The sequence below is a fragment of the Erpetoichthys calabaricus genome, chromosome 1, assembly GCF_900747795.2.
Source record: "Erpetoichthys calabaricus chromosome 1, fErpCal1.3, whole genome shotgun sequence".
NCBI lineage: Eukaryota > Metazoa > Chordata > Cladistia > Polypteriformes > Polypteridae > Erpetoichthys > Erpetoichthys calabaricus.
The window spans coordinates 29,367,543-29,387,139 of NC_041394.2; the positions used below are offsets into that span (position 1 = coordinate 29,367,543).

At 38.1% G+C, this 19,597-nt stretch overlaps 1 protein-coding gene across 2 annotated transcripts in view; it reads left to right on the forward strand.

Annotated features, from left to right (window-relative positions):
* Positions 1 to 19,597, forward strand: part of LOC114648030 (cytochrome P450 2C20-like) — a 115,700-nt gene that overhangs the window by 73,185 nt on the left and 22,918 nt on the right. Inside the window, exons 1-5 of one of the 2 annotated variants that reach the window (XM_028796906.2) lie at positions 9,040 to 9,263; positions 9,354 to 9,516; positions 14,524 to 14,673; positions 16,238 to 16,398; positions 16,501 to 16,677. In XM_028796906.2, the coding sequence (XP_028652739.1) occupies positions 9,090 to 9,263; positions 9,354 to 9,516; positions 14,524 to 14,673; positions 16,238 to 16,398; positions 16,501 to 16,677 (825 nt within the window). In that variant the 5' untranslated portion in view covers positions 9,040 to 9,089. Of the gene's footprint in view, positions 1 to 9,039; positions 9,264 to 9,353; positions 9,517 to 14,523; positions 14,674 to 16,237; positions 16,399 to 16,500; positions 16,678 to 19,597 lie in introns of those variants that run through there. The other variant, XM_051936540.1, reaches the window with a different exon arrangement.

A 19,597-nucleotide genomic window follows, 5' to 3' on the forward strand; every position in this document is an offset into this window, starting at 1 on the left:
CATGTATTGTGAGGAGGAATTTGAGGTCAGAACAAAACACAAGCAAGTTATACTTCTAAATTACAAAAACCTAACACAGCCATAGTCAATTAGAGAGAAAGTCACAGAACAAAAGAGTCCTTAGATGCTTCCCAAATACATTGAGGGTGTCAGAATTTCAAATTTTCCAAGAGCTAGCAGTTACACATGAAAAGAGATTGGGTTGAAATTTGATACCATAGGGAGGTGGCATCACCAAACACCATTCATTAGCAGACCTTAGTGGGCAAAAAGAAGCACAGGACCTCACAAAGGTCTCCATATATATGTGTGCTGATCCAAAGACTACTCTTTAGGCAAGCATCAAGGATTTGATCTTAATATGTGCAGTTACAGGGAGCCAATATAGTGATCTGAAAAGAGAAGTGACATGTGCCCATGTCACTGGCTGGTTGAACACAAGATGTACTGAAGCATTCTGAATCACCTGCATGTCAGGCATGTTTGGTTTGGTTTTTGGCTCTGAATTAACCTTACAGGTGTTAGTGTGAGCATAGATGTGTTAGTGTGTCCCATATGGTCTGCTCTCTCTAGTTCAGGCTCATTCCTTCCATTCTTTCCAATGTAGTGAGAATAGTTTCCATCCTTCTACAACCCTGAACTTGAAATAATAGGTTTGAAAACAGACTGGTTTTAAGTCATATGAGGAAAAAAAACTTCTCCTTTGCATCCACAGGAAATAAGCTTATATTTCAGGAATCTTGTGAGGAGAAGTCCTAATTGGTTGAGTTTATCTTTAAGCCAGCTTTCTCAGATCCCTTTCACTTGCCTGTGCTCCATTTGGAAAAACAAAAGAAATGTAACCAATTGTATCTCTCTGATGTTGGAATTTGCCTGGGATAAAGCCATGAACCAAATACATCAATGAAAGTTAATAAATCTCTTTTTTTTTAAATGATTGCTTCAAGCTTAGCTACATGTTATTTAGACAAGGGGTTCCCACCTTAGTCCTCAGGACCCCAAACTGTCCAAGGATTTCCTCCCTGCTAAAAAATGTACCAGGCAAATAGTAATATGGACCCAAATGGACCCCATATGATCTTAGGGGGAACAAGTTCATGGGACCCATATGGGACCCATTCCATGACCATATGGGTTTGCTACCTGAGGATTTACTAAATGTATTTGTCACATGTAATGGGTGACTCATTCAGTCATGACATTTCCTAGTTTGCTCTCTATCATTCTCTGACTCAGGATAATCAAATAACACTGAATTGCTGAATAATAAAATTTGCAAGTGGACATCCTTCCTTCAGTTTTGAAAACCTACCATGCCTAGAAAAACATCAATACAAAAATGAAGTCCAAATAGAATTGTAAAAAGTACTAATAAATGATATTTGAGTAAAAGTCGAAGTACTTTGTCAAATTTTTACTTTCACTGAACTAAGAAGTATTTCAGTTAACAATACTTGAGTAAAAGTTAAAAAAAGGTTCTGCCTTCAAAAATAAACCTAAAGTAAAAGAACATTTTGCAATAATGAGAAGATGCAAGGCTTTGTCCAGAGAACATTTATTTTATTTTTTTCAACAACACTCACACAATATTTTCCTACAGAAATGCACTCAGAATAATGTATCATGCAGATGCCATCATACCTTTGATCGGTACATAATTGCAGTCAGTGCCACAGTGATGACCTGAAGCGTTTTATTAGTAAGTGTGGATATAACTTAGACTGTGACTTCTTAGTGGAACACCCAGCAGCAGTAGATAAGCTCACCTCTGCTCCAGAAGAAGAAAATAAAATATAAAAATAACAATAAAAACTAAAGTGAACATTTCACAACCTTATCACTTGAATAGATACAATATAAAAAAAACAAAAAACCTGAGTGAGAATAAACATAGATTAGCTTTATTATTCTTCTCTGAAGTAAATTTTACATTAAATAGTAATTCAACAATTTCAGAATTGTTTTTTTATCTTTAACAATAAATCTCTTTAAAAAGTTATGGTTTCCTTTGCTTGATTTGGTACCCCATTTTATCTTTAAATTACTTTCTTGAGCACTTATGTGAATCTTACATCATTAGAATTAACCACAGATAAACACAAGGCATATTGTTAACTCTCCAGCATAACCACACTGTAGCAGTGGTTCTCAAACTGTGGGGTGGGCCCCCCTAGGGGGGTGCGAAGTAACAAATAGGGAGGCGCGAAGATGTGAAAAAAAGAAAACAAGAATCGAAAATATGAAAAATACATCTTTTGAAACCAAAACAAATTAACTTAAACTACTACATTTTGATACTAGAACAATAAATATAGAGTTAGATAAATGTCGATAAAAGTTAAGCAGGTATAATAAAATATGCATCTATGATACGTATATCATTAATTAAAAAAGAATAAATTGGTATTAGTGGGCTCCTTTCAAAAAACATTAGGGGGTCGCGATTTAAACTGTTATGAAAACTCGGATCGCAAATACTTAAAAGTTGAGAAATGCTGCTGTAGTATATTGTAGTCTGGACTTTTGGGGATTCCGTAGTAATAAGGAATTATGGGTATTGGGGAGCTTTGAGGAAGTGATTATAATAATAAGGCTGTGTAACTTGTACTCTAAAATGGTCTTAGTAAAAGGACCTGTTAAAGTTTATTACATTAAACCTGCCTCCATCTTCTTCCTTTTTATTGGTACAATATTATTGCCCATAGATATAACACATACTGTATACTGGATATATAGCAGTTAGTTGTGTCCTAATATTTAATGATTTTAATGCATTTCAATAGACCATTTAAATTATACATAGTAACATTTTCCCACAAATATATGTATGAAGGACAGTTGTACGGTACTGGGCTGACACAGCAGCTACACCAGAGAGTAGTCTGAACCCCTTTTCCACGCTTGCATCAAGAACTTTAATAGATGTCCTTGCATATGTGTGTATGCATGTGTGGTACCTAAACAGAAATAAATAAATGCAATAAGTACATAAATACAGATGGAATACATATACAGACATAAATGATCAAATGTCAATCTGAAACATTATAGAGTACTGAGGAAGAGCAATTGCATATAGCAGTTCCTCAAAACTTAAAATATCCTTTAAGCCAACCAGTAAATGGCACTGTTATCCAGAATAAAGGCACGGCCTAAGTCCAAATGGGATGGAGTGGTGGCTCTAAGGCTAGGCATTTGTACTGGCAATCGAAAGGTTTGAATCCCGTAAATGCTAAAAGTGACCCTACTTCATTAAGCCCTTGAGCAGGCCCTTAACCTGCAATTCCTCTGTCCTGGGTATGACGTTAATCTGCATCCAGGCCTGCATATAAGCCCTCCAACCTGCAGGGAAAAACCTGGGGGTTGGTGGCAGAAATCACACTCCGGCCACCATAAAAAAACCTCATACTGGTTCCATTCCATCTGACCTTGTGTGGTGCTGAGGTGTCACCTCTTGCATGGCTACACAATCTGGGATTCTGAGTTGGTTCGTCATGTGGTGGGTGCGGCAATGCGCTGTATCAGCACATGCTCCTAACCTCTCTCCTCTCTCTAAGTCCAAAGATGGTGTTCGTATACAAAAGAAATGCCCCGTATTCAGTACATCTCTGCATACCCAGAACATGTCGACACCAGCATACCGGAGCAAAGTAAGGTACGGTGCATTGCTCCTTAAAGGTTGACAGTGAATAAATTTAGTAACATGTTCATTCGCAAAGAGCAAACATGACTGTAATGGGGCAATTGTATTTATGAAAGCTAAATATTAATAAAAGTTAAAGTATTTGCTACGATATTGAACTACCTTAAACACTGCAAGAAAGAGAACAAATTGACTTTGTCAGCAACGTACAGCACACAATTTACACAGTATCAGAAAAACGACCATAAGACATCGAGAAGGTTTGGGGCAGCCACCCGTATAATTGTTCCTGGCTGCAAAACTGATTAAATATCAAAGACATGTTCATTCAACTGAGTCCAAAACAGAACTGACTCTCAGGAGACAAGATGGCAGCTTTAAAGGCCAGTAGCGGAAGTGATGTCATCAATACCAGAACCGGAAGTGAGGTCATTGGCTGCCCCAGAGCTGGGCGGGATTTCCCTAGAATGGTCTGCAAAAGATCGAGAGGGAAAATTAGTGCACTTCACCACCCCCTGGTCTGGCATGGAATCACATGTATTTAAGTCCTTTAGCTGTCTCCTAAACACACGTGTGTGACAACAGGTAGCAGCAAACTTTAGCTTGAAAACACAAACAAGAAGGCCGAGTCCATGAGCATGTTACAAAGGATGAACACAAAAATGCAAAGAGCAAAAGTCCTACGGGAGTGTCTTGCCCAGCCTGAATATGAAGCAGAGAATTTTATACAATTAAACCAACTTGCATTAATATTACATTATAATAATTCAACTTCAATACAACATAATAAAATGGCAATTACAAATATGAAAGTCAATGTTCTGCTGAAGAATGATCTGGACATGAGTCAGTTCTATTGAATTGAAATGTTTTCTCCTGAATCATGTGAAGGACTATTAAATCTATTAAAAAGGACAGATCAGAGAAAACAAAAGTCACACATTTTGTAATTCAGTGGAAGACAGAATAACAAATGTGCACTAACTATCCAATAATTTACCAAGACAAAATATATAACTATTCAAAGTTCACCCTTGCATACAAAAGCACAATATGGCTTTAGTAGATTCTGGTTGGTAGGACAGTATTCTCTTAGCTTTCCCTGAGCTCAAATTCCATAAAGTATCAAAAAAAAAGTACTTTTCTCTGCTTGAAGGAAAGCTAACATCCATTTGATTAGCTCTCACATAACAAGAGACAGCAAGATCCCTCGCCATCCACAAGTATTCGCTGGAACCCTGAGTCTGTGTTTTCCAGTTAAGCAGTGTGACTTTTACAGCCAGGCTCACTCTAGCATCATTCTAGCACTCTAGTAATTTGGCTTGTAAGAATCCACTGTAATATTCTGTGTGTAAAACATACAGATATTATTTGCACAATATACAGTAAGGTCCATGAGTATTTGGACATTGACACAATTTTCATACTTTTGGCTTTATAAACCTCCACAATGGATTGGAAAAGAAGAAATAATTACATGACTAAAGGGTAGGCATTCAGCATTAATTTGAAGGATTTAAAAGAAATATTGTATGAGCCATTTGGGAATGACAGCCATTTCTGTACATGGTCCCTCCATTTTCACGCACTCAAAAGTATTTGGACAACTGACTGACAAGCTGTTCCATAGCCAGGTGTGAGAATGCCCCTCATTATTTCATTAAGTATAAAGCAGGTAGAAGGTCTGAAGTTGATTCCAAGTGTGGAATTTGCTGTCGCTATAAACTCTCAATATGAGGTCCAAAGACCTACCCATGCAAGTGAAAAAGTCCATCATTAGGTTGAGAAAAACAAAACTAATCCAGCAGACTGGTAACAGAAACACCAGGAGTGGTCAAATCAACCATCTGAAATATTCTTAAAGAGTAGGAATGCACTGATGAGCTCAGCAACAACAAAAGGCCAGCCATGGAAGACAACTGTGCTGGATGATCACAGAATTCTTTCCGTGGTGAACAAAAAACAATTAACGACATTTAGCCAAGCCAAGAACACATATTGGAGGTAGGCCTATCATTGCCAAAGTCTACAATCAAGAGAAAACTTTTTGAAGGTAAATACAGAAGGTTTAACACAAGATGCAAACCACTGATAAACTTCAAGCATAGGAAGGACAGATTAGACTTCGAAAGAAAACATTTTTATAAAGCCAACCCAGTTCTGGATCAGTTTTCTTTGGACAAATGAAGTTAAAATCAATATGTACTAGAATGATGGATAGAGAAAAGCATGGACAACAGAGGTGTGACCAGAACATCATGTGTGGGTGGGCATTTGGCTTGTCTGGGGGGGCAAAAAATATCCATCCATCCATCCATCTCCATTTTTGTAGGGGGGTCAAATAATAATAACATAGTTTTATATAACATATGAAAGCAAAAATTGTGGCATAAATCATAAAATATTGTTCAATAAAATTAACAGAGGCAATGGAACTTGAATTATTATTTTTTGCGAACAAATATAGAACTACATCTACAAGGTAAATATCAATAAAGTCAAATGTATACAACATATGAGAGCAAGAACAGAAACGTGGCTTATTGTAGTCATGGGAGGCTATAGGACATCAGTTTCCAGCGTTTAACCTGGATATTATCTACAAGACCAGTCTGCGGTTACTCCTGGCAAATTCTGAAATTAATTCATTCATGTCTAGATTTTCTGTGATGTTTTTCTCATGTGCCAGAATGACTACATTTCTCTTCCTTGAATGCAGCATTGTTCGGCGGAGAGGAGTGAGAATGCGGTTCAAAGTAGAGAAAGAGCTTTCACATGCAGCTGAAGACACACCAATGATGAGTGCTGTGACGCAGACATGGCTCTGACGTGCGGGACACCAGACGCGTGTTTGTGGAAGCCGCCACCGTCTTTTTCTAGAGCTTTTTTCCAATTAGTGTAGCCATGTTTGGTGAAGATGTCCTTGCGGTCCAAATTGGAAACACTAAATTTGTGGCAGGCAAAGCAAAAGCTGCCATCACGGGCAACAGAATATTCAAGCCATGGTCGAGACTGATACCAGCTTGCACTAAAAAATCTGAGTGTCTTTCTGAATGTGCGCTTGGGATAATTAATTAAAATGGGCTGGGATGGGCTATCCATATTTAAGTCAGGCAGACCGGACTGTATATTTTGTTGAAGGCAGAGGTTTGAAGTACCTGACATGGGCGCAGAGCTGGAGGATTGTTTAGGCTTATCTACATCTTTTGGAGTTTCAGTTCCTGACGTGGGTGCGCTGTGCTCTGTGTTGGTAGCAGCAGTACTGGGCTCAACCATGGAGCCAGCAGCTTGCGGAGGGACAGAGGCTGAAGATGTCTGCTTTTTAATAAGCCACCTATGCATAGTCTTTGGTGTTACCAACCAGAAAATAAAAGAAGAATGGAATGTATACGCTGTTTTAATTAAAGAATGTGGTCAACAGGTTCAAAACGTGCTGCAAAATGTGCGGCGAAGTGAACTGTGAGCAGCACGATGCCTGTCTAGTGGAGGAGACACTGACGGATACGCCCCAAATTCAAACGGGCCGATTGGAAAGCAACTCAGTTTTGAAAATCAAATGTTATTCTTCTCCAGAGTTTTCATTGGACAGACAGAGCATTTCGCAGGGGGGGGCACAGCTTGTCTCTGAGGGAGCAGTGCCCACCCCAACCTCCCCGTGGTCACGCCTCTGATGGACAAGGGAAGGAACGGCTCAAGATCTGTTGCATACCACATCATCTGTGTTTATTGGTGTTTATTGATGATACAACTACTGACAGAAGTTGCAGGATGAAGTCAGAAGTGTACAGGGCTATACTGTCTGCTTAGATTCAGTCAAATGCTGCGAAACTGATATTGATGACACTTCACAGTACAGATGGACATTGAGACAAAACATACTGCAACAGCAAAACAAATGCTTTTCAAGGCAAAAAGATGGAATATTCTTCAATGGCCAAGTCAATCAACTGACCTCAATCCAATTGGACATGCATTTCACTTGCTGAAGTGAAAACTGAAGGCAGAAAGTCCAACAATCAAGCAGCACCTGACGGCAGCTGCAGTAAAGGCCTGGCAAAGAATCAGTAGGGCAGAAAACCACCAGTAGGAGATGGGCCATTGATTGCAATGGATTTTCAACCAAGTTTTAAAAATGATTATTATATTCATGATTATGTCAGTCTGTCCAAATACATTTGAGCCCCTGAAAATGGGGGGACCATGCATAAAAATAGTTGTCATTTCTAAATGGCTCATGCAATGTTTTTGTTAAACCCCTTGAATTAAAACTGAAAGTTTACACTTCAATCATATCTTGCTTGCTTCATTTCAAATCTATTGTGGTGATACACAGTGCCAGAATTATGAAATTGTATCACTGTCCAAATACTTATTAGCCTAACTGTATAACTTGTGGTCTCAAAGTATTATTTGTGCCCATACATTTGCTGGAAAATGTAATGAATAAATAGTATGCTGTTTGACGTAAAAATGTAGTGGAGTGAAAGCAAAAGTGGTCCTAAATGAAATTTACTCAAGTAAAATACAAATTGATGAAAAGTGTACTTAAGTAAAGTAACAAATCAGTTGTACTTCATTATTTTACACCTCTGAACCTAAACTACTGACAATGAGAAATGGTTAATAAACATAACAATCTCAAATATAATCCAATTCTGTATGGCAGAGGTTAGAGCCTATCCCAGCAACATCAAAGCAGTCTCGGATACAGTGCCAGTCCATCACAGTACCCACTCACACACACCGGTGCAATTTTAGAATCTGCATTTCACTAAAAGCATACATGCCCTCAGTACTGTGAAAGGAAAACCCACACAGAAAAAGTTAAATGTAAATTTCACACAGACCATAACTGAGCAAGGTGAAATCTCAGGATTCTGGGTCTTTGAGACAACAGAGCTAACCACTGTGCCACCATGCTGCCCTGTCTCCAGCAAGACATTTAACCTAAATGTTTATGACAACCATAAGATAGGGACAGAGGAACAGCTGTTTCCTAACACAATCATTTATTCTTTGTACTTCACGGCTGTCTTTTATATTGTACCGGTCATGATGGTTATCACTCCAAAAAAAAAAAACCAGCACAGTAGAATTTATTGACGTTTAATACTGGGGTAGAGGGCACTGGCAGAACAAAATAACAACCTCCTCATTATTTTGCAGTCAGATTAACAGGTTAGCCTGGAATTTGTGACTTTATGCATTTTTATATATACCTTCAGATAACAAATCATTTTATAGTAAATAGCTAATTTATTAAAAAGCTGAATTTACCTCCTCTAAGTAACTGATCTGATGCTGACTTGATTGAGAGTTTGATAATAGAGCAGCAAAAAAAAAAAAAAAAGAGGCGGGCAAAGGGGCAGAACCGCTCTTTGACTATTTACACAGGGGCAGCCTGCCTCTTGGAACACAACCTGGTTATTTCATAACAGAGACAGTCATGGAGCCCGTTGGCACGCTGATTCTGGCCGCGATCGTCGCGGGTCTGCTGTTCTTGTTGTTCCGAAGAGACTCGGCTCGTTACGCCAACATGCCTCCAGGTCCTACTCCGTTGCCTGTGATCGGTAACCTGCTGAAGATGGACGGCAAAGCTCCCTATCAGAGTTTTGAGAAGGTTTTTGCTTTTATTCTTATTTTTCGCTGCTTTATCCATTACACATTTTAGCACACTGTATAACCGCACCTTGCCATTTTTGCCTTACAGTTGAGTGAGAAGTATGGACCCGTGATGACGGTGCACATGGGTCCCCAGCGTGTGGTGGTTCTGGTCGGCTACAACGCGGTGCAGGAGGCGCTGGTGCAGCAGGCTGACATGTTTGCCGGGAGGGGTGTACCGCCGCTGTTTGTGAGGATTAACGGAGGGTTTGGTAAGAATTCTGCTCTGCAGGAGTTTTCAACCTTTTTTTTTTTTTTTTTGCTGTGTCACCCCCAAGGAGTTGAAGTGTTTGAAATGCTTTTTTATTTGTTTTGATCTTTAATTGTTAGATACTTAACTCTTATTCGTCTATCGTCCAAACCCAATTCTGATTGTCCCATCTCCAATCCTAAACTACCTTCCATTTCTCTCCACCCTAAAATCGGTGATGGTAATATTAAAACGTTGTTTAAACTATTAGTAGATGAATGCAAAGCCTCTGTTTATCAAGGCTGATATGGTACAAGGAATAAAAGAGGATGAATCTGCCAGCATTTAAAATCTGACTACAACTGACAGCACACAGCAAGTTAATTGAAATTGAAAGCAACTGACAGCAGGATTAAGTTAAGTTTTTTTTTTTGTTTTAATTTCTGAACCAATTCTATAAACAGTTAATAACTATATCTTGTTTTCCTTCAAAAAAAATAGCAGGATTGTTATGCTTCTTGAGGTGATGGCTTCTCTTTTTCTCTTGTGTAGTTGGGTCCTCTCTCTCAGCATTGTCTTGCACCTGCTGCTCCCGAATTTTTTTTCTTGTGTGTCTCCTCACCACTAATGCCTTGTGTACCACAAATGGAACTGCTGCACTTGGCTGTTGTCTGAATCAGGTTCAATAATTGTAAGAAAGAATTCAGGTCCATGAGTAACATGGATACAAATGAAGCATCTCTTACAACAGCACTCCATCCTTTTTCGTAGTGTACAGGGTTTAGTACAGATTACTAAATTACATTTATTATAAGGTATTCTGTTAAGAAAAAGAGATCATTCAGTTCCTCATGGCGGTATAAAGTATTCAGACCTCTTCACCTTTTTCATATTTTGCTTTGTTGCAGACTTGAGCTAAATTATTTAAATTAATTTTTCTCCACATAAAGCAACATTCGATGCACTAGAATGACAAATGTGGTATAGGGTTTTGATAATTCTTGCAAATTAATAAAAATAAAAAACTGATATCTCACATTAATAGAAGTATCCAGATCCCCAGTTCAGTACTTAGTTGAAGCTCCTTTAGCAGTGATTGCAGTCTGGATCCTCCTTGGGTTTGATGGACAAGCTTCACACAATGGGATTGGGGATTTTCTGCCATTGTTCTCTACAGATCCTCTGAAGGTCTGTCAGGTTGGATGGAGACCACCTGTAGACAGCTATTGCTTTCAAGACCATCCTCTGGCTGGGCCACTCAAAGGCATTCCCAGAGTTGTCCCTAAGCCACTCCTAGTTGTCTTTTCTTTGTGCTTAGGATCGTTGTCCTGTTGGAAAGTAAACCTTCGACCCAGTCTGTGAACCAGAGCACAATGGAGAGGGATTTCCTTAAGGATATCTCTGTACTTTTCTCCGGTCAGCTTTCACTCAACCATGTCTGGAGTCAGTTACGTGCAGTGAGGTTCATGGCTGGTGAGGCACTGACTCCTTCAGAGTAAAATTTTCAAATATATGATTCCAAAAGAGAAGCTTATTCACTATTCAATTGGCAGCATGCACATTGACTATTGATTATGTTTCATATCTCATCAGCATTCTTAACACACACATAGGTAAGGTATACAGTATATTTGGCTAAGAAAGAACGTTACATTAATAGTGTCTAGAGAGAGCGGAGAGAGCGAGTGCATTTGCTCTGCACCCTCCATGTGTTCTAAATTTGCTGTTGCAATTCCACAATTCATACTCATTCAATACAAATGAAAGTATTGAGTGGTGTATCAAAAATCAGATTTCAATTTTAACCTTAATTGAAATAGTTAGTTGATTTTAAAAGCTTTTAATTCTGATGCTTTAATCAATTTTATTACAAACTGTTCAACAAAAGGATAACAAGAAAAACAAAACAATATTTTATTTAAGGTAAAAATTAAGTTTTTAAATATTGGATTTTTTTTTCCTAGTCTGATCCTGCGTTTTTTGTAAAATTGAAAACCATTTACGGTCTTACCTTTATTTGTAAAAGAAGTCCATGCTCCTATCTTTCTCCATGAAAATCCCTGTCACTTTATTTTATTAGTCCTCCTTATTTTCCTTTAGTTTTAAGTCTCTCTTCCTCAATGGAGGTTATCGCCAAGAAGAACAGCAGCAACAAGCACCTATTGGGCTCACATGAGCCCCCTTTGGTCCGGCACGGTACTGTCTGCCTCACCTTGTGCCTTTTCACTGTGGTGTTATGTCCGATCAGCAAGACTAAATATGTCACACACATTCATTAAAGATATTACCCAGACTGTGGAAAGTCAGGGTGTATAATAAATGTGTCTGCAAACATTATACTGGTGACATACAGAGAGACGGCAACATGCAAGCGCCAATTGCATGCATCAACCCAGTGTGTGAGGGAGAGCGCAGTCCAAGGTGAGGTGAGGTGAGGCTTGTCGCTGCCGCACCTCAGGTTTCTCTCCAGTATTTGAGCAGGAAATGCGCAAATTCAGAGATTTTTATTAAAAAAATTATCAAAATTATTGGAATCATACAGAAAACAAATTTATTTTATGTTATCATTATTAATTTTTTTTCTTTTCATGATGACAGATGAGGCTCTGCCTCACCTGCCTCCCCTGAACGATGCTAATCTTGATTTCATCAGACCAGAGAATCTTGTTTCTCACAGTCTTAAAATTCTTATAGGTGTCTTTTTACAAACTCTAAGTGGACTTTCATATGTTTTTTACTGAAGAGGCTGCTGTCTGGCCACTCTGTCATAAAGTCCAGATCGGTAGATTTTTATAGTGATGGCTTTCTTTCTGGAAGTTTCTCCCATCTCTACACAGATTCTCTGGAGCTCAGCCAGAGTGACCATTGGGTTCTTACCAAGGCCCTTCTTTCATGATTGCTCAGTTTGGCTGGGTGGTGAGCTTGTGATTGTTCCAAACCTATTCCATTAAAGAATTACAGATTTCACTTTGCTCTGGCTAACCTTTAATGCAGCAAAAAATCTTTGTAGCTTTCTCCAGATATGTGTTTTGACACAATCCTGTCTCTAAGCTTTGCAGGCAAATCCTTTGACCTCATGGTTTTTGCTCTGATACACATTAGTGTGTGCCTTTCCTAGTCATGTCTAGTCAATTGAATTGATCACGGATGGATTCTAAACAAGGTGTAAAAACATCTCAATGATTATCAATAGAATGGGTAGCACCTGAGCCACATTTCAAGTGTTATAGTAAAGGGTCCAAATAATTTTGTCAATGGAATATTTCAGGTTATTATTTTTAATAAAGCTGCAGAAGTGTTTAAAATCCTGTTGTTGCTTTGTCTTAAAGATAGGGTGAGAAGTTCAGTCATCCAGGAGGGGCTCAGAGTAGAGCCGCTGCTCCTCCGCATCGAGAGGAGTCAGATGAGGTGGCTCGGGCATCTGATCGCTGCTCCTCCGCATCGAGAGGAGTCAGATGAGGTGGCTCGGGCATCTGATCAGGATGCCTCCTGGACGCCTCCCAGGTGAGGTGTTCCGGGCACGTCCAACCGGGAAGAGGCCCCGGGGAAGACCCAGGACACGTTGGAGGGACTATGTCTCTCAACTGGCCTGGGAACGCCTTGGGATTCTCCCGGAAGAGCTAGAAGAAGTGGCCGGGGAGAGGGAAGTCTGGGCATCTCTGCTCAAGCTGCTGCCCCTGCGACCTGACTTCGGATAAGCAGAAGAGGATGGATGGATGGATGGATGGATATTGCTTTGTCATTCTGGGCTATTGAGTGTTGCATGATGAGGGAATAAGCACAATAAAATACAATTGATTTTTATATAGCCCAAAATCACAAGAAGTGCCGCTTTAGCAGGTCTTGTCTTTTGACAGTCCCCCCAGCCTTGACTCTCTAAGAAGACAAGGAAAAACTCCCCCCAAAAAAACCCTTGTCGGGAAAAAAATGGAAGAAACCTTGGGAATGGCAGACCCCTTTCCAGGTAGGTTGGGCATGCAGTGGGTGTCAAAAAGTAGGGGGTAAATACAATATAATACACAGAACAGAACACAAGTAATCCTCAATACAATATAATAGTACAATAGAAATATTACAAGTACAGAGCAGAATTCAACAGTAGATGATATCACATAATACAATTTGGATTTGTTCAGAGTCCTGGAGACCTCAGCCATAAAGCTGCCTCCCCCTATTGGTCATTCCACAGCTGAGTAGGTGCTGGGCCAACCAATCCAATGAAAGGACCCCTCTTCCCGATGACTCCTGCAATCCTCCACAGAGACGACTTTACCTTAGGCAGGCACAACAACTTGGCAGGTTGGCAGTGGCACCAAGTGCCACATTTGAGTATTGAGAAGAGAAACAGAATAGGTGAGGGTTAGTAACAAATTCTAACTATCATGTTACTTATGTTTTAGTGCTAATGACTAACAACAGAGATGGAGTCTGTACAGTTAATCAGCAGCTGTAGTCAGGGTGTGCTAAACTGAAGTAGTGAGTCTTCAGCTGGGATTTAAAAGCTGAGACCGAAGGGGCATCTCTTACAGTAGCAGGCAGACAATTCCACAGTTTAGGGGCCCTGTAACTGAAAGCTCCACCTCACACTGTTATTTTATTAATCCTTGGAATCATAAGCAGACCGGCATCTTCAGATCTTAATGTACATTCTGGTTTGTAAATCATAATAAGTTCAGACAAGTAAGCCGGACCTTGGCCTTTTAATGCTTTATATGTAAAAAGGAAGATTTTGAAATCTGCCCTAAACTTAACCGGGAGCCAGTGTAAAGATTTAAGAACTGGAGTTTTGTGTTTGTATTTTCTTGTTCTTGTAATAATTCTTGCAGCAGCATTTTGGATTAACTGGAGGCTGTATAAATAACAGTTTGAACATTCAGTGAACACCGCATTGCAGTAGTCAATCCTACTAGAAATAAATACTGGTTATGGTCAGTAGCAGTAGGGTTTAATTTTTGGGGTTGCATAAAAGTGTTATAAATTGGTTTCATTTCATGAACACTTAATAATTTTCCCAATTTGTCTTGTGCAGGTTTGATCCTAAGCAATGGAGAACGCTGGAAACAGCTCAGACGCTTCTCACTTTCCACACTTCGAGATTTTGGAATGGGAAAACGCAGCATTGAGGGGTGGATTCAAGAGGAAGCTAAGCACCTTATTGAGGAATTTAAAAAAACCAAAGGTGAGCCATGCCATCTGGGAAAAGGTTGAGGGACATCACAAATATTACTCATGTTAGGTCGATTGCCAATTAACACAATGTATCAGATATCAAAGACCTTTGGCTGGTGCTAAAACCTCAACATAACATGAGACAACTACTAGAGTTCCAAATTGATCAAATAGTCAGTGCCTTAATTGCAGGTGCATCAGTCTCAAAAACTGCAAGATAATTTCATGAGTAGTCTAATAATATCAGCCAGATATGAACAAAGTAAAACCGAAATGCAAACCAGTAGTCTGAAGTCGAAGGTCACCAACAGAAACAGACTGACACTTTACATGATTTGCCACAAAAGTACAGCATCAAAAATGAAAGAAATTACAGGATTGAATCAATACATATCTGAGTTAATCACAACAAAAATTATTCATCAAATACTTCACAAACCTGTATTTTATGGAACAACTATTACTGAACGTGAAATGGTTTATATTCAAGGGAAATGCACAAAGACGCATAATCTGGTGTAAGGTGAACAAAATCTGGACACCTGAGTAAATGAAAACATAATACAACCTGATGAATCATCTTTTACTCCATTTCCTTCATCTAGACATACATACATTTGGAAAAAGCCAACGCCTTCACTTTACAATGTTTGTCATCATCTGTTAAACATTGTGCAGGGTTCATAAAAGTATGGACAGCCACCTCCTGAGAGTCATTCAGACCAATGATTGCTCTGCTCTGGAAGTATAATTGTCAAGAATAATGAAACAACAAAAACTTAGCATTGAATACCAACAGGAAATACATCATTCCCACAATACTGTGCATTTGAATTATAAAGATAGGACTCTTGACCAATGAATGAGGAAGAGGTGGATATTCAATTCAAATGCACTGCATTGTGGGACAGATGTCTTTACTGTTGATATTCAATGCTGAGTTTTCAAAAAGTAACTGTTAAAAATATTTTAGCAAAAAATGCACGCATTTTGCACATTTTGACCATATAAATGGATAATAGACATCAGGGTTATGCGACATGAGTTAGTTGAGAATTTTTTTACATTTTTCAATGGACTTTTTCACAATGTTTGTTCTTGGACTGAACTGGTCACCATTACTGTTTTATTATGTCATACATATTTTTCTCACTTTCTGCATAAAAACAAGACATTTTATATTTTTCTCGACTGTCACTTCAAACCACATGGTGTAAGTAACATTTAAACAAAATATTGTTTTTGGGCAGAGTGATATAAATAACATTTCTCTTCTGATCTTTGCAAGATTACTGACTGTAATTGTTTTTCATCTTTTTTGTTTAGCTCTCAATAATACAATATAAACATCAGCACATCCCTGGGCATTTACAACAACTGACACCCAGCAATTCAAAATTTAAATGTTTATTTTTAACTTGGAAAATTAGGTTATTATGACTTCAGGTTGTAACTGGTGGCATTGACATGTTCTCCACAGTTTCCTGCATTGTTATAGAGTCTTTTATGTAGTCAATTAAAGTCATTTGTTATCTTCACTAAAATTATATCTAACTTACTCTGTTCTCCAAAAGGTTCTCCGTGTGATCCCACAATAATTTTGGGCCATTCTGTTTCCAATGTCATTTGCTCCATTGTCTTTGGTCAACGATTTGAGTATGAAGATAAACTGTTTGTCCATCTGATAACACTCCTTAACAGCAATGTGCGTTTGGCCAGCAGCATTGTTGCCCAGGTGATAATACTGAGGTTATTTTTACCATATTTATTTTAGCTGTGGCGATGAACTGTACCACTTGTACTTTACTGAATTACTCTTTTTTTACATTTTGTTCAGCTGTATACCATGTTTCCAATACTTATTGATTTAATGCCTGGACTTTATAAGAAGATGGTAAAAAATGTGAATGAACTCAAAGAATTTACTTCAAAAATGATTGAGAAACACAAAGAGACACTGATCATCAACAGTCCACGGGATTTCATTGACAGCTTTCTCATCAAAATGAAGCAGGTAGGTGCAAAAACACTGAGCATAGAACTGTGGTGCTTTAACCCAAGAGGACTATGACATTTTCAACACAATTGATCTTTTATTGTAAAGAATCCTGTCTTCTCATTACTCTTTGGTTTAAAAAATATGTGGGTAAAAGTATAATATTTCCCAAATTGAATTTACAGTTTCTGAGATTTGTGTTTAGGTATTTTTTAACCTTATACAACAGATATTTGCATGTGCATTGTACCAACATGGAATTGGCAGATCAAGAAGGACAAAAATAAAATAATAATTGAGACATTAGAGCATACAGGATTAGGGTTAGCTGAAAAACAAGCCAAGTTTGTAATTGCCTCACTATGAATGTTATTAATTGAAAACCAAAATCTGCAAGGCAAAAACTGAAGTCAAAATTAAGGCAGCAAAAGGTAACTACTGTAGCGTGTTTATTTAAATACAAAAATGTGGATGCTGAACTGTGGCTGCTGTCATCGTTTTATCATGGAAAGACTTTTGGGGAAACCTCTCCTCTGAACATAACTCATTATTCAAACACACAGATTCTTTGTAATGTACACACACAGTATGTTTAATTCTTTGTTACTACCTTAGTTTACCTATTCTTATACTTACCAAACTTGGGGGATATACAGTTCACAGTTGCAATGCACTTTCACCCAGGACTGACGTCCACTAACCTAACCTTCTGGCAGTAGTTCCTTCAGACCTGTATGACTTTCCCTGCAGCCTTCCAATTGCGAGTGCCCTCTCTCTGTCCCTCACCCTGAATGATCTAACTGGAGAGGACTTCGTCTCCTAGCCCCTGGTGGTAAAACATAGCAAACATGCAGTTAGGGAAACAGACAAATGTAATCTTTTAACATTATTCAAATAGAAAAATGAAAGAAAAATAAAGTGTGGCAATGTACACCAAACAAGTTGGAACTGCTCTAGATGTTTAGTCTTCCAAGGGGCTTTTTTTTTGCATTGGTTGAGTGTCAGTAGTAATTCAGAGCATTCGTGGTTTGACTTCCCCCCCTCCTTCTTTCATCTCTTCTCTCTAATCAGCTCTTTTACTGATCCTATAAATCTATTTGCCATTATCCAAAGTTAATCAAACTAAAATCATATTTCCAAAGAACTGCTTTAGCTCACACTTCTGATGTCACAAATGGGAGACAACAATGCAGAAAACTTTTATATTGTAGAAAATGCTTATGAAACCATACATGCCTTGTGGTAACAATTCTGCATTAATGATAAATAGGTTGAATTGTTGGGGATTAAAAAAAACAAATGCAACCAATGCAGGTGAAAAAATATAATAACACATTGAAGATTATATATGTGCTTAGCAGTAAATATTACAAGAGTCGTCTATTTTATGAAAATACATTATATAGGTAATGCAAAAGATTGCACCAATGAAGGTAATACAGAAATAAACAAGAAACAGTATACAATAAGTTTAAAACTACATGAACAAAATAAAAAATATGTCAGTAAGGACATGAATATAGGCAAAGAATAGGATAAATAAACCAGAAATATAAGACAATGCAAATAGAATCTGTTATAAATGTGGTAAACTAAGACAGCCAGGAGAGAACTGAGCAAAAGACTTTTGTTCTGGCATTTAAAGGAAACGTATTGGAGTTTAATTCAGTACTGGAGAGGCATTCAAACACACAACAAACCTGAGCTGTTTTGCTCCAGCAGTGGTTCCCACGGGTTAAAAGGACTCAAAGACATTTTCCTCTGAAGCATATAGTTGAAGGGAGGCATGAGCAGAGCTGCAGGTGGTCTGCAAGGACAGAGAACAGAATGCTAGATAAATGAGCAGGCTTTATGTCTTGAAACACCATGCAATATTTGACTTACAGTATATACGATTGTTATTCCTTCTCAATGGTTAAGAAATTGCATTCCCTGGGCAGCAATTTCTGACTCAAAACCTTAATCGGATGGTCAGTGTTATTAAAAGACAGCAGAGGCACCACAGCTCCTAAACTATAAGCGCTTGTGTTTGTTTCCAGGACAAAGTCTTTAGTAAAGTTTTGGATTTTGTAGAACATGGCAAGAAGACAGGATGGCCTTTAAATCAGTAAAAGCCTTTTTGCAATCATTCAACCAGACAATACTATAATTTTTTGTGGTACTTCATCAACCGTGTTAAAGGTGCTGCTCTACTTGCAATGCTGGGAATGCATGCAATAATCAGCTAGACCTAATAAAAATAAATATATTCTACATTTCTGTATATAGGTCAAGTAAAAACATAACCATAAGTATAATGTATACTGTTAAAAACAGATTTACAGGATTAGTTTGTTTCCCAAGAGCTGTCTACCATTGAGTTTTTGTCTGTCGAACGCACAGATCTTGACATAGCAGAAATGAGATGAGGTAAATTTATAATCATAGAAAGCACATCAGTCATTAGATACAGTTAAACCAGATGGGTGAAAATCCTTGAGTCTGAATATCCATACGGCTTCTCTACGAAGCAAGAAGTTATTGTCATTTTCACAACAGAGGAGTGGTTTTACAATTTCTAAAACTGTATATTCAAGATCAGAAACAGACTGTTGTGCTGAAATAAAATGTCTGGATACAGACATGAATGTTTTAGTGAACATGTTCTTTTAGTTCTCTTAGGTTCAGTAATGTTATGTCGGTAAATATCTGTGAATAATGATTTTAGCTCTATATCCCTTTTGGAAATGACAATGTACAGTATGTTAAAGATGTCTCTTTTCAATGTACCATTGATAAAAAGCCTACTGAATACTTTACTTCATGCTTCCAATTTTATCCAAGTTCATTAATTAATAATTTACCATGTATTAATAGAGATTTACTACTAAAAAAAAAATCATCTAAATCTATTTTTATTTTCCAAACCACCTTTGCTTGCATTTACTCAAGGGTGTAT